Source organism: Monodelphis domestica, chromosome 1, assembly GCF_027887165.1.
Source record: "Monodelphis domestica isolate mMonDom1 chromosome 1, mMonDom1.pri, whole genome shotgun sequence".
Lineage (NCBI taxonomy): Eukaryota > Metazoa > Chordata > Mammalia > Didelphimorphia > Didelphidae > Monodelphis > Monodelphis domestica.
In genome coordinates, this window is record NC_077227.1 from 247,290,340 (window position 1) to 247,306,110 (window position 15,771).

The window sequence follows — 15,771 nt, forward strand, 5'->3', positions numbered from 1 at the left end:
TTAAGTTTTTTGAGGAAATTTGTGAGAGTAGTGTGAGAAAGATATAGGATAGCAGAGTGTGGACAGATATTGAAAAATATGTCACAAGACAAGTAAATCTGGCCAGAATTTACATTGTCACTTTTAGAGGAAAACAACCTAGGACAGTGGTGTTGAACCCATTAAAGATGGAATGCCAGGCCCTGCCCCCCCTACCCTCTAGATAGAGTGCCATGCTGGCCCCCCATCAGAGACCAAATGCCATGCCACGCCCACCCCTCACTTAACCCTAGACAGGGGAGGGAGAAAATGCTCCCATTGGGTTGCTGGATGGAGGGGTGGGTGATGAGAGGCAAACATGGAAAGGGGAGGGGCATGGCTCCAAGCTCTCTGCTCCTCTCCAGCTCTGCTGCCTGTGAGCCACCCACCTTACCCCCTGTGCACTCCTATTGGGCTGCTGGGCAGAGGGATAGGGAATATGAAAAAATGTCATCAGGTGTGCTGGAGAGAGGGAAGGGAGCAATTCCACCCTAATCTCTCTGCCTTTCTAGTAATGAACTTTGGGGCAGGAAAGGGTGACCCATGTGCCCACAGAGAGTGCTCTGTGTGCCCAACTTTGGTACACATGCCATAGGTTCCCCATCACTGACCTAAGGTAACTTCATATACTGGTGCAAACATCAATCTTTGTTCTGCCTCTTCTAATCTTAGAGAATTTCCTGGGACTTTGAGAAGTTAAGCATCTTGTCCACAGTCACATAAGCCAATATCTAGTCAGTCAGTCAATAAATACTTTTCTAAAACCTTTAACTTCTGCCTTAGTATCAGTTCTAAAACAAAAGAGCAATAAGGACTAGGCAATTTGGGGGTTAAGTGATTTGCCCAGGGTCACCTTGCTGGAAAGTTTCTGATGCCACATTTGAATCTAAACAGCCTTCTCAACTCAAGGTCTGGTGTTCTATCCACTGGTGCTATCTAGATGCCCCTCAATAAGCTTTTATTATGCATTTACTATGTGCCAGGTACTATACTAATCACTGGGGATACAAAAAGAAGCAAAAGACAGTCCTTGCTCTTACAATCTTAATATGGGAGACAACTGGCAAACAAATATGTGCAGGATAAATAGGAAAAAATTAATAGAGGGAAGGCACTAGAATTAAGCAGGGTTTGGAAAGCTCCTTATAAAAGGTATTTTACCTTGAATTTGAAGGAAGCCAGGGAAGCTAAGAGAAAGAGATGAGGGAAAGAGCATTTCAGGCATGAAGAACAATCAGAGAAAATCCCCAGAGCTGAGAGATGGGGTGTTTTACTCATGGAATAGCCAGAATGCCAGTGTTACTGAATCAAAGGTAGTGGAGTAAGGTGTAGGAAGACTGGCACGTGGGGTAATAGGGAAAAGAGAAGGAAGGGAATAAGCATTTATACAGCTCTTACTGTGTGCCAATTGCTGTGATAAATGCTTTTTATTAATATCTCATTTGAGAGTTCCCCTACTATAATTTAGAATTTTTCAGGAGAGTTCACTCTGATGATGAGAGCTGAAAAATAAGGATTTCACATTACTAATTAAAATCAAGATTTTTTTGGAAGATGTACTCTATGCGCAATGGGACAACTAGCCTAATATTAGATTTTAAGTAGTTTTTCTTTTACAGTATTGTCTGCCATTTTAGCCACAATTACAGCATCCTTATCTAATTTATAGAGCAACTAGGTGGGATAGAGTGTTGGACCTGGAGTCAGGAAAACCTATCTTCCTGAGTGCAAATCTAGCCTCAGATATTTACTAGCTGTGTGACCCTGACCAGAGTCACTTAACCCTGTTTGCTTCAGTTTCCTCATCTGTCAAATGAACTGGAGAAGGAAATGGCAAACCACTCCAGCTTCTTTACTATGAAAACTCTAAATATGGTCCTAGAATCAGACATGACTGAACTGAAAAACCAACAACAAAAATGACCAACACGTGATCCATCAGTCATTCAAATAATATAGAAATGAAATAGCAGACAATAGTCTCTATTATCATTGTTACCACAATCTAAAGGGATGGAAGGACAGAAAAATGAAAACAATACTCATTCCATGTAACAGAAACTATTATAGTAAACAGCATAATTGATACTAATCTTATATGTGAGTCAGTAAATCCGTTTTCATTATCTATCTTGTTTCACTAAGAGCTAAGGCATGCATTGGATAGAACTCCAGCCCCAGAGTCACGAAGAGCTGGGTTCAAATTGGTCTTAGACACTTCCTGGTTACGTGATCCTGGGAAAATCACTTAACTCCATTTGTCTAAAATAAAAGAAAGAAAAAAAAAGAAAAAGAAAGTTACCTTCAGAAAAGACTCTATATCTGTGTCTAGTTGTTGACTACAAGCTGACAAGAATCACCATTGTTGCCATCAAAAAGGGTGATAGAATTTAGTAATTAATGAGAATAAATGTAATATGTTGCCATGGAAGCATTGGTAAGAAGAAAAGCACCTTACTCAAAAGACCTGATTTCTAGACATGAATCAGACACTAATTCTCTGTGTTGTTGAACAAGGAAGTTATGGAGCCTCTTTTATGTCTGTTTTCCTGATCTTTAAAATGGCTATGGTTGGGGGATATTCTTTGATTCTATTCTCACTTAGAAGAATATGTAAAAATGTTATTTAAGTACTTAAGCATGTTCTGTAGAACATCATCAGATTCACTAAGGCTTACAGATGAACATTATCTTGGTGAGAAATGTAGTTGGCAGAAGCTTCTATCTAGTAGTAGCTAATTTATTATTGATGTTGTTATCAAACACTGCCATTTGATCCTCAGGCTTTAACTCTTACCTCTTAGAAGCAATTTTGATCTCAGGACCAATTCAGATACCACTTTTGATTTCTTTTCTTTTTTTTTAAACCATTACGTCTGTCTTAAAATCAGTACTAAATTAGCTCTAAGGCAGAAGAGCGGTAAGGACTAGGCATCTGGGATTGATTTCTAGAGTCACACCGGTAGGAAGTGTTTGAGGTTAGATATGAAGCCAGGACTTCCCATCTCCAGGCCTGGATCTCAATCCACTGAGCTTCCTAGCTGCCCCTTAACTCAATACCCCATATTCCTGGCAATCAGTTTTGCACAACTTAATGGAACAATACTAATACCTCATTTGAATAAAAGTCTTCTTGACCATAACTATCTTCTCTCTCCAAAGGGATAATCCTCAGTTTACTCCATGTCAACCTCAGTCCATGACTGGTCCATCTCTAGGAACCTGAGCTACAGGTTGGGTCAGGAAAGAACAGTACAAAACTACCACATAGACCTGTAGATTTCTTGTATCTGTATTTAAATAACTGCAGTACTCAGAAGAGAATTGCTAGGTGGTGTCATAGTGCAGAGTGCTGAGCCTAGAATCAGGAAGACTCATCTTCCTGAGTTCTAATCTAGTCTTAGACTCTAGCTGAGTGACCCTGGGCAAGTCATCTGTAAAATGAGGTGGAGAAGGAAACGGCAAACCACTCTGTTATCTTTGCCCAAGAGAACCCCAAATAAAGTCCCAGAGAGTCAAACATGGCTGAAAATGACATTCTGAGAAATTTTACCTCCCTATGCCTCGGTTTCCTCATTTGTAAAATGAGGCAATTGGCAGAGTGAAGGACAAGAAGTGGACAAGGTAAGCATACATATAGGAAGAAATTTACTTGGGATGAGGTATAATGAGAGACTTTTAAATAAATGTATGCAATTTTATTATGAGAAAATCCGTATCTTCATGACCCCTAGTTATTTATTTTGTGATATCTTAAGTATTACTTATAGTGACAATATTTCCCATACCCCACATCAAGACACATGACCTGGCAAATAGTGTTTATTTTTCAAAACCTTGATTTAAAATGCATATATTTTTCATTTTAATTACAATTGTCTTGAAAAATCCAAGACATATAAAGTGCAGTACTTCTATATCAAAAGTGGAGCTCAAAGCATCAGGTGGGCATTAATAAAAAAGAGAATTAATTTTCAAACCTTGCCAAGAGTAGACAAATATTTTGTCCTAGCTCTGGGTTTTGGACTTAACAACCTCTAACATTCCTTACAGCTCTGACATTCTATGAGTCTAAGTAAATAGTAGTATAGTACAGGCTTGTTTGCCATGTGAATGTTTTTTTTTTTAATTCCAAGGGAATTTAAAGATTACCCAAAGATGTCTTCCTACTGGCTGAAGCCCATAACTATCCGATAATTAGGTTTCTCCAATCTGCCATCTCTCCTGGTATATCCTGAAACCATGTTCAATTTTGTGTTGCCTTGCTCATTTAGTAGATATTCAAATATTTGGTGATTCTTGGTGGACTTGAAAACACTGGAATATCTCAATTTTATTTTGAGAGAATATAATCCTTAAAAAAAAAACTCTTGACTTTTGTCTTAGAATCAATACTAAGTATTGGTTCCCATGCAGAAAAGAAATAAGGACTAGACAGTAGGTGTAATGCAACTCACCCAAGGTCCCACAGCTAGAAAGTGTCTGAGGCTAGATTTGATGCTGAACCTCCCATTTCTAGGCCTGGCTGCCTATCTACTGAGGCACCTCTCTGCCTCTCAAGAATAAAATCCTTTAATGGATCCTGGTTTAAGATTGAGAATGCTCATCATTTCCTCTAATTTGCATCTATAAAATCAGTAGGACCTGCTTGAGTAGTTGAAGTTGCAACAATGACTGTTCAGTAGGCATCTCCTATCAATGATAATTAGCAGCAGTCCAGTATACATTAAACTGGATTTAGGTCCCAAGGAACAGGGAGAAAGGAAAGGAGCAGATGGTAATTAAAATGTGGTTATAGAATAAATTAGCAAATAGAATAAGGTAGAATTGTGACTTTATTGTGAAGAGAGACATTTTAGGTCGATTTCCTCTGAGGGAAAAGGGTTTGGCCATTCTCCAACTTTCATTCTCCCATTTTCTATTTTACTCTGCCAGGCATAAACATATAAGGATATTCTAATGAACTGACAACATACACATAGCCTGTGTCAATACCCTATTTTTCCCTGGGGATTATTAATAATTTATATTATTGATAATGACAGGAAATTTTGGAAGTCCTCATCTTGCCTCCAGGAATGGCTTATTTTTAAAGGACATTACAAACCAATTTCTGCAGGGTAATCTTAAAATTTTAAGTAGATAATTTTGTGGGACTTTTTCAAATTTAAAAAAAAAAAAAGATTTTCCAAGACTCATTCATAAGAAAATGGATTTTCTTCAGAATTTTCTCCCACTTCAGCTTCTTAACACCTGGACAGCTTTATCTTTAGATAAGGCCATCACAAGTGATTGTTCTGGGCTGATTGTGACCTCACAAAGACAGGAGTTGGATTTCAGTCAGGTTGTAGGAAAAGAGTGAAACTACCAAAGGACAAGAGATTATCTGTGTCAGTTAAAGAAAAAAATAGGCATAAGCCTCAAAAACAAAGAATTTTAATTTTGTATTTGCTCCTCCAAAGTTTCAGGAGACTTTTTTTTTTAATATAAAGGCTGTCCATGGGACTTAATTTCATACAACACTTGAGGCCCAGAAGAATCTCTTAGAGGTCTCTGTGTGAGCCCATAGCATAGTGATATCACCAATAAGGACCCTTGCTGAGGAGGCTTTACAAGGAGGTCTTTAAAAGCTGGCTACACATAGGAGAGAGTGAGAAGCATATGCAAACAGGAGAGGGAGAGAGAACATATGGAATGCTGGACCATGGCATCCCAGAATCTTGGTGTTACTTATGGACAATGATGACTCCAGAGTCACAGTGAGAGATTTAAACTTTCATTCAGTCTACTCCATTGGAATTCTAGGAGAGACACGATCAAAGGCAGACAATTACACATTTATCACCAGGACTGTGAGTTCTGAAGTGACTGTCCTCTCGCATCATGTCAAGAATCAGGAGGAAGTGAAGAGGGATCAAATTATAACTTCCCTGGCGGGGATAGGAGATCGAAGCCCTTTTGTGTATGTTTCAGATATTTTCCTATTTGTTTGTCTTCCTTGTTTATGTTGTTTCTTGTCAATTAAATGTTTTTGCTAATGGATTTATGTGTCTTTGGTTTGGTCTAGCAAAAGAGTAATATGTCAGATGGGTGGTCAGCCCTATGAATTGAAGTTATTGCCTCAAATTGGCCACACAGAACCTGGAAGTAGCTATTTTTAAAACTGTAGAACATTGTACAACTTTTCAGTAGAGCCTATCACTTTGCAACACTTAGAGAAATTTTATTTTACAATGGATTACCTTGTTTTAAAATCTTAAATTTGGAACATTTTTTTTGTTTTTGTTGTATTCAGAAAGTGTAATAGGAAAGATAGAAAATTACGTTCATGAATGAGATTTTCACAAACTTCTTGTCATGTCGTTTATGCAATCCTTTCAGGGAAATAATCCATAGCTTCACCCAAAAGCTACCCCCTCAAAGATTTCTTCTTGCTTTTGAAAATCCTCAGGCAAAGGAATAGCCTTGAGCTCAATGGAGTGGGACAGATCCCTAGCAGAATGGGTGTGACCACTTATTTAGCAAAGTAATGTGAGATCTGCTGGGTGGAAACTGGGATTAAGAAACAAAGGAGACAATGCAGAAAGGCATGAAATTCACATGCATTTTTATTTGTGTACTTCATACTGATTTGACAATAGTTTCTGAGATTCCTAGCCAAAGTTTTTAAGTTATCACCCCAGGAAGCTAGTATGGTTGATCCAGGAGTTCTGTTTAGGACTTTAAAAACACAAAATTAGGAACCATTAGTCCTGTTTGATTCCCAAACTTCTTTCCCCAATTATTTACCTTTTGAAAATTTCAATAACCAAAATTTCTCCATACTCAGCTAAAAAAAATGGGATAAATCTTAATGTTAAAACACATAGGAATTCTGGGTCTTAATATTAAAATTCTTATGTGATTTCAGTTATTAATTTTTCACTATTGTGTAAATAGACTGACAAATGTGTAAATTACATGCATTCATGTGTACCATGAAAGGCAACTGTCAGTTGGAGTTGCTACTAAGGCACAAAAAATGAATTTGACTTCAAAGACTAATGTTTGTCCCTGTGTGCGGGCCCCTACCTGTCAACCTGCCTGTGGGGCAGAGTGACCAAAGCTTCTGTTGATTCTTGGAGCTCAGGAGTTCTAAATTGTAGTAGGGCTTGAAGGTTGATAGGTATTTTGCATTAATTCTGAGCCTCCCTCCCTCTTACCCACCCCAGCAGGAGCAGAGGGTCACTAGTCTTCTGAAGAAGGGGTAAACCAGCTCAGGTTGGGCAAAATGGAACAGATTAAAGCTTCTAGGACAATCGGCTGTGAGAAAAGAAGATCTAGTCTCAAAACCTGCCAAAATAAGACTAATGGTGAAACCAGGACCCCTGTCCATTGGTAATTATATATTGTACTGTTAAATTTGGGAAGTTAGATATCCTTCTTCATAAAGGTATGGCAAGTCATTCAAAAAACCATTTTTTAGTGAGCCACCACAGTTATCTCAGGTATTCAGTCCTCTGTTGGCACTCTGTTCCTCTTCAATCCTAAATCATCACCAATAGATAGCAGAAACCTCTACAAACTCACTTATTCAGTGTCCTGGAAAGGTAGGATGAGTGCTGGTCCTAGAAATAACTGTGATGTACATTGGGTAGGTTTTTATGCTGTTCCATTTTGGTTCCTCCCCTTTAATGTCTCCTCTATGATGCCCTTTAAATCCAAAGCCCCTTTTATTTGTTGCCTCATTTCCTCTGACCCCTCAGGATATGCTAACTAATCTCACACTTTGTGCCTTGGAGTTAATAACTGCTTTCAGTTTAACATGCCAGCCCTCCCTGGTAAAGTTTATATTTTAACAGGTGTCTTCAGTTACTGTAATCCAAAGTGATTCTTTTAGGTTGGAAATTTGGGGTATTTGAAGCAAGGAGTGGATGAAACATCCTTAGATAGAAGGAACTGATGGTATCACTTTAAATCATACTATACAGTAACTTCTATAGCACTTTCCAAGAAGGCCAGCCCTGAACAGAACAGAAAGCAAAGTGAAGAGGGGAAGAGAACAGTTATAAGGAATTGGGGGGCAAAGAGGGAGGCAATGATGTACTGATGGCTATAGACTCCCTAAGCCATTTAAGTATAAACAAGAAACTTGGTTTCAATCTTCAGAAAGAGAAGTTTTATGCTTCCTTGCAAAATACCATTTTCAGAGTTCAGAAGCTTGACTTTTTGAACTTGAATTTAGTAAAAAAAAAAATAATACTTTTGTAAGCATTTTGTAAAATAACAAAAGAGAACATAATAGAATTCACTTCTGAGATTCTTTGTTCCTATCTGCATAGTTTTCTTTTTTGAGCAGCAATACATTGTTGCTTTAGTAGTAAAATTCTCAAGCCTCACAGAATGAATCATTCCTATTCTTGGCACTATTTAAGTATAGGAGAAGAAAAGAGGGAAAAAGTATTTATTATCTCCTATGTTCCAGGTACTATATTAAGAACTTTACCAATATTAACTCATTTTGTCCTTAGGACAACCCTTTGATATAGGTGTTATTTTTATCCCCATTTAAAGGTGAGGAAAGTGAGCAGGCTTAAGTTAAGTGACTTTCCCAGGATCACAGAGCCAATAAGTATATACACAAGAAGCCATCATATATTAAAAAACCTATGAAGTTATTGTCCAGATTAGATACATACCTATGCATGTGAACAATGAATAGCTATGAAATTTCATAACTTCCAAATAAAAGTTTAGTAACTTTATTTCTTCTCCTATCAGCTTCCCTGTCCTAAAAATAATTATTAAATGTCTAGATCATTTTTACAATTTTTTTCCTTTTTCCTTTAGATAATTCTTCCTCTCTCCAGGAAGATGAAGAAGTAGAGATGGAAACCATCAGCTGGAACACTAGTGGCCCAGCCATGAATGGGCATTCTGCTACTCCGGTGACCACAGCTCGATTCCCCAGCTGGGTGACTTTTGACGACAATGAAATTAGCTGCACTCTGCCACAAAGCACTTCTACCTTAAAGCCAGACCCAATATCCACTGTACCTCTTTTCCAAGATGTGAATTATAATTTAACTGAATCCTTTAAGAAGAGAGAACGTCCCAAGAGTAACTTGGTAGACTTCTCAAAAGTTCAGAAACTAGAGATTTCCTCCTTAAACCAGTCACCTTCTGTAAGTGAACCCCCACCTTGGAGGGCAACCAACCCTTTTTTGAATGAAACCTTGAAGGATGTGCAGCCATCTCCCATTAACCCTTTCAGTGCCTTCTTTGAGGAGCAAGAAAGGCGTTCCCACAATAATTCCATCTCTAGAACCACAGGAAAAAGCCAGAGAGATTCCCTCATTGTCATATATCAGAAGTCAGATGCCATCACTTTTGATGACTCAGTTAAGAAAAGAACACATTCTGATGCCGTCGAGAAACTCAAACAACTACAGATTGGGGATCCTGATCACCTTGGTAGCATCACTCTGCCTGATGATGATCCAGCATCACAGGGTGGGCCAGATGATGATTTGAAAAGCTCAGCCCCATCTCAGTCCAGAAATGGTTGGCCCATGATGCTAAGGATCCCTGAAAAGAAAAACATCATGTCTTCTAGACACTGGGGACCAATTTACATAAAGCTCACAGATAGTGGCTGCCTACAATTGTATTATGAGAAGGGCCTAGAGAAACCATTCCGAGAGTTCAAATTGGAGATCAGCCATGAGATTTCAGAACCTAAGCTCCAGAACTATGATGAAAATGGGAGGATCCATAGCTTGCGAATAGACCGTGTTACATATAAAGAAAAGAAGAAATACCAACCTAAACCATCTGTGACTCATATGGCTGAGCGAGAGCAAGTAATTAAGCTAGGAACCACCAGCTATGAAGACTTTTTGAGTTTCATCAGGGCAATTCAGGACCACCTTATGAATTTGCCAGTGACATTCATGGACTTAAGCACAGTGGGTTTGAACTATCTAGAGGAGGAGATTACAGTAGATGTCAAAGATGAGTTCTCTGGAGTCTTAAGGAAAGGAGACAACCAAATTCTTTGCCACCAAGTCCTAACCCATGTTTATGTGCTAAGTTTTCTCTCTGGACTTGCAGAGTGCCACTTGGGCCTCAATGACATCCTTGTGAAAGGTAATGAAGTGGTATCCCGGCAGGATATCATGCCTACCACCACCACCAAGTGGATCAAACTCCATAGCTGCCGATTCCATGGCTGTGTTGATGAGGAGGTATTCAATAGCTCCCGAATCATCCTGTTCAACCCCTTAGATGCATGCCGCTTTGAGCTAATGCGATTTAGGACAGTTTTTGCTGAGAAGACATTGCCTTTCACCCTCAGGACTGCAGCAAGCATCAATGGGGCAGAAGTGGAGCTACAGAGTTGGCTAAGGATGTCAACAGGCTTCTCCTCTAATTGTGACCCTCTCACCCAGGTTCCCTGTGAGAATGTGATGATCCGGTACCCAGTGCCCAATGAGTGGGTGAAAAATTTCCGAAGGGAAAGTGTTTTAGGGGAGAAATCTTTAAAAGCCAAAGTGAACAAGGGGGCCAGTTTTGGATCAAGTATTTCTGGCTCTGAGCCAGTCATGAGAGTAACTTTAGGTACTGCCAAATATGAGCATGCTTTCAACTCCATTGTGTGGAGGATAAATCGATTACCTGACAAAAACTCAGGTAAGTAGATGACTTTCTCTAACAAACTTCATGAAAGATATTAACAGGGTTATATACCAGTACCACTATTTCAAATCTGCTTGTCCTTTTAAGTTCTGATTTTGTTGTTTTTGTCTTCCTTTGGATCCCAGCATTTAACATAGTGCTTAATAATTGCTTGTTGGTTTTATTTCCCCACTCTTATCCTGCCCCATCACTGTTCAACTATTTCCTTAAAATTTTTAAATATTTACATTAAAGATATTTAGGGGCAGCTAGATAGCACAGTGGATAGAGTACCTGGAGTTGAAAAGATCTGAATTCAAATCTAGCCTCAGGTACTTCCTAGCTGTGTGACCCTGGATAAGTCATTTAACCCCTATTGCCTTACCACTCTTTTTTGAAATTGGTACTTATCATCAATTCTTAGACAGAAGGTAAGGGTTAAAAAAAAAACCCTTTAAAATATTCATTTTGAATAAACTGAGTTCCTTGTTCTTTTCTAAATGTCAGTCCTGCTGATAGACAAAAGCTAGGAGGTTCCAGGCCTTATGAACTTCTGGGTTTCAAGAAAATACCAACAGAGACATTTGAGGAGAAGGGGTGACCTATCTTTTTTATTTGCTAGTAGTGACTTAAAATCTATGTACTGGATATGGCTGGAAAAGATCAATTCATGACCAGTCTTCCTTTCTCTATGTAGAAATAATTTAATTTATGTCTGTAGTCAGTTACATTTAAAGCCTGTCTGTTTTTGACTTGGGCTCACAATCAAAGAATATTAGTTAGAAAAGACCTTAGAGATCATCATGCAGACACACATCGTTTTATAGGTAAAGAAACTGAGACCCACAAAGATTATATGGCCAACTTGAAGTCACGTAGCCCATGAGTGACAGTATGGATTCAAATCCAGGTCGGCTGAACTCTAGCCCAGTCCTGTCTCTATTATAGAGCTATCACAGTGAAGGCAGCTCTTGGGCCCATGATTGGATTCATAACCAGGACCTCTCAGTTCAGACATCTTCCCAAATGCCCTGCCTATTGCCAGAAGCTTGCTGACATGACTATTCCTACCTCCCAACTTTATACCTCTTGCTCTTGTTTTGGGCACAAATAAGCAAGTCAGTTCTAATATTGGTTCTGAAGATTGATTGCCCTTTGTTTCTGCTTACTTTCCCTATACCCAAAATTCCTTTCTTTGGCTATTGCCCTTTTTGTATTATATGAAAATGTAACTTTCTTGAGGGTAAGCACTCTCATTTTTGTATTTGTACATTTTGTAATGCCTAGCACATTGTAATAATATCTATACAAAGCAGTTTATGTACTTTATCTCAGTTAGTCCCTGTAACAATTCTGTGAGGAAGGTGCTGTTATTAATTCCCATTTTACAGATGAGGAAACTAAGGCTAGGGAAGAAGTTAAGTTACTTATCCAGAGTCTGAAGCAGGATTTGAACTCATCTTCCTGATTCCAAGTCTAACACTGACCGCTATTAGATAGTTACATGTAACACTATTTTATTTTGCTCTTTTACAATGAGTAAAACAAGGCTCACCACGTTAAGCTCACACAGTTAGTAACTGATACAATCAGACCTTGAGCTCAAACCTTTTGACTTTCTACAGCACTAAACTGACTTTTGGGGAATTGGGAAAAAAGAGATGATGGGCAGAAAGTGAACCTAAAGTACTTTTAACTCCATCAGATAATGCAAATATATAGGACTAGATGATAAAAGTCCATTTAGACCCAGATACTCTAATTACAGCCATCATAAGAAAGGTCTCAAAGGGAGCAGCTAGGTAGCACCATAGACAGATCACCAAGCCTGGAGTCTAGAGGTCATGCGTTCAAATTTGGCCTCAGGTACTTCCTAACTGTGATCCTGGGCAATTCACTTAACCCTATTTGCCTAGCTCTTGCCCTTCTGTGTCAGAGTTGTTACTAAGATAGAAAGCAAGGGTTTAAAGGTCTGAATCAGAGGGACTTTTGTCTTGGAGTGAGACAAGAAAATCTATGACCTTCTCAAAAGGCCTGTCCTCTCCATTCTAAGTCCTAGCAACACTTAATAAGATGCCATATTGCAAATCATTAGTGAGGTAACTAACAGAGAGTGAGTCTGGGTAAAAAGCTGACAGACAGTAACTTCAGCCTTTAGAGTCTTACTGAGGGCAGCTCAGTGAATTGAGAGCCAAGCTTAGAGACAAAGAGTTCTTGCTTTCACACATTTCCTAGCTGTGTGACCCTGGGTAAGTCACTTAGCCCCCATTGCCTAGTCCTTATAGCTCTTCTGTCTTGGAATCAAAAGTATTGATTCTAAGATGGAAGATAAGTGCTTTTAAAAAAAAGTAAGCAAATAAAACAATGACTACAGTACCAAAGAATTCCAGATTTGGAAGTGATCTCAGAGGCTATATGATCCAACATTATTATAAAAGTTCAAGGTAACAGCCAACTGACATTCTATAGAAGACTACATCATTATATTCATATAATGAATAGGAATAGAGAATAGAACAGTTTATTATTTCATGTACAAAAAACACATGTAGACATTACTATTTGCTTCTATTTTGTATATATATAGTTATATACTATTATTACTATGTAGACATTACTATTACACATTATTATTTTGTTAGCAAAAAACATATTACATAAGGTAAAACAGTTTTAAGAGCAAGGTTGTCAACCCACATCTTGTCTTCATATATATTTAAAAATCATAGTATATCCCTTGAAAGCTAGGAATAGAGAAACTTTTATTCAACAACCTTCTGATTAGAAATATCAAGTGAAGGAGGCAGCTAGGTGGTTCAGTGGATTGAGAGCCAAGCTTAGAGACAGGAGGTCCTGGGTTCAAATCTGGCCTCAGACACTTCCTAGCTATGAGACCCTGGGCAAGTCACTTGACCCCCATTGCCTAGCCCTTACTCTTCTGCCTTGAAACCAATACATGGTATTGATTCCAAGATAGAAGGTAAGGGTTTAAAAAAGTATTTAAAGTGTGTTTTTAAAAAGTGTTTAAGAACAAAGAAATATCAAGTGAAGTGTAACATGAAAATCTCAATTGTCTGAGGGTTTGGTCACTGTCATGGAGAATGTCCAATGCTGAGGCAATGGAAGAGAGATTTGCTATAGTTGATGAGATTTTTCAGATGGTCCTTTTTACAGATAATATGATGCTGATTGTATCAGAGTTCTATTACAATGCAGCACCTTCTCAGTGAGATCAATCAAAAGGCATATAAGTACCTATTAAATTCCAGGCATTGGCTATAATCATTCAAGTTCAGTCTTACCTGCTTATATCAGACAAACCAAATGAATGAATACTATTGATTGCCCACATCTGCAGTCAAACAAACCGGCAACCGCTATGGCTGGCCTCTTAGGACACGTGATTTGACAAACACTGCAGGTAGATAAGGACTTAAGCTCAGAGTTGAACTGGAGTCATGGAGCTGGATTGTCCCTGGGAAAGGATTAATTGGAAGATAGAATGAGATGCAGTTTGCACAACTGGTGGTAGTGCCCATCACAAATTCATCAAAATATCAAGGCAGACAGAGCCAACTTTATCTTATTCTGAGCTTGTGCTCCTGACACCATTCTTAAAGCAAAAAAATAGCAATTTTTCCAGCTCAGGTAGCAACAAAATTGCTGTGTCTCCTTCTGCACATTTTTCAGTGTACTTAAATATTTATTAATGTTCTTCATGTTCAGCATTGTGCCACACTTTTGATCTTAACTTTCATTGCCTGCATTGACTTCTATTTTGAGGGTAAACATCTTATTTAGGTTGGCCATCAAGTCCTCTGTGCCTACATTTTTCCTTTTTTACCTCAATGGAATTGTTTCTATTTGTGGCCTCAGAATTTCATTCTTGAGAGCTGCTTCTCACTCCTGGATTCTGTTCTCTTCTTGTATTTTGGTTCATAGGATCATAGTTATCCCTTCTCTGAATCCTTCTGAAATCTGCTTTCCAAAAACCCAAAGTGCACATCAGACCACATTCTCTTTTCTTCTTCTCTTTCCCAAACTGCAAAAAGTAATAAGGGTTTCCATCTTTTGTAATTAAGCAACCAGCAAATATTTTTTGACCATATCCTTTGGGTCAGAATCAGGTTCAGATTAGAAGTTCCACTTGTTGGTTCCTTCATATTTTGAAAGGTGAAATGAACATTATGGGTGAGGGAGAGAGAGAGAGAGAGAGAGAGAGAGAGAGAGAGAGAGAGAGAGAGAGAGAGAGAGAGAGAGAGAGAGAGAGAGAGAGAGAGAGAGAATGAGAGAGAGAGAGAGAGAGAGAGAATAGATGTTGACATAATTAAATTCAACCCTCACTACTAAGTTATACCTCCATCTGGGATTTTTATTTCTTTTTCTAACTCCTCATATCCAGGTAGCCTGTAATATAACTTAATGACAATATTTCTTCCATTTCTGCCTCAGTTAAGCTTAAACAAACTTTACAGGGACCACTTGAGGTTGTAGTAATCCAGGTATTTGATCAGAGACCTCAAGGTTCCAAACGATTGCTAAAATCTACTGCATTTTTCATCATACTACTCTTAAAAGTTGCTTCCCTTCTTAGCCTTCAAAAAATCTTTGGATCTTGCTTTAGTCCAGAGTATGGCATCTTAATCCTTGTATGTCATGGACTCCTTTAGCACTGTGAAGAAGCCTTTATACTTTTCTCAGAATGTTTTTAAATGCACAGAATTATAAAGCCAATTTTATAGAAGATTATCAAAATATTTTTTAAAAGCAAGGTCATGGACTCCAGGTCATGAATCTCTGCTTTATTCTCAATTATTTTTGAGCAAATAAGAATGTTACCATTGCCCCAGTACCTAATACTTTTTTTAAAATTTCTTCCTTAAATAGGAAGTCTACCAAAAGGAACATCATGCTAGATTTCTAGTTTCTATCAGAATAAGAATAAGAACTGGGATAAACCCACTATTTTTCTGTTATTGGGGAAAATTGGGCCAATTAGTTCATGTACTGTTGGTGCCACACTATGAAAGCTAAAGAAAACATACATCTTTCCTTTCTAATATCAATTGTTAAACTAAGTAAAAAGATGGCATGAGC

General features: G+C 38.3%; 1 protein-coding gene across 11 annotated transcripts in view; it reads left to right on the forward strand.

The window, feature by feature from the left end:
* The window catches only part of STON2 (stonin 2), a 206,474-nt gene that overhangs the window by 170,328 nt on the left and 20,375 nt on the right, over window positions 1-15,771 (forward strand). For 10 of the 11 annotated variants that reach the window (XM_016433728.2, XM_007472697.3, XM_016433730.2 and 7 more), the window contains one exon: window positions 8,848-10,689. In XM_016433728.2, coding sequence (XP_016289214.2) covers window positions 8,848-10,689 — 1,842 coding nt within the window. Of the gene's footprint in view, window positions 1-5,377; window positions 5,981-7,229; window positions 7,396-8,847; window positions 10,690-15,771 lie in introns of those variants that run through there. The other variant, XM_007472700.3, reaches the window with a different exon arrangement.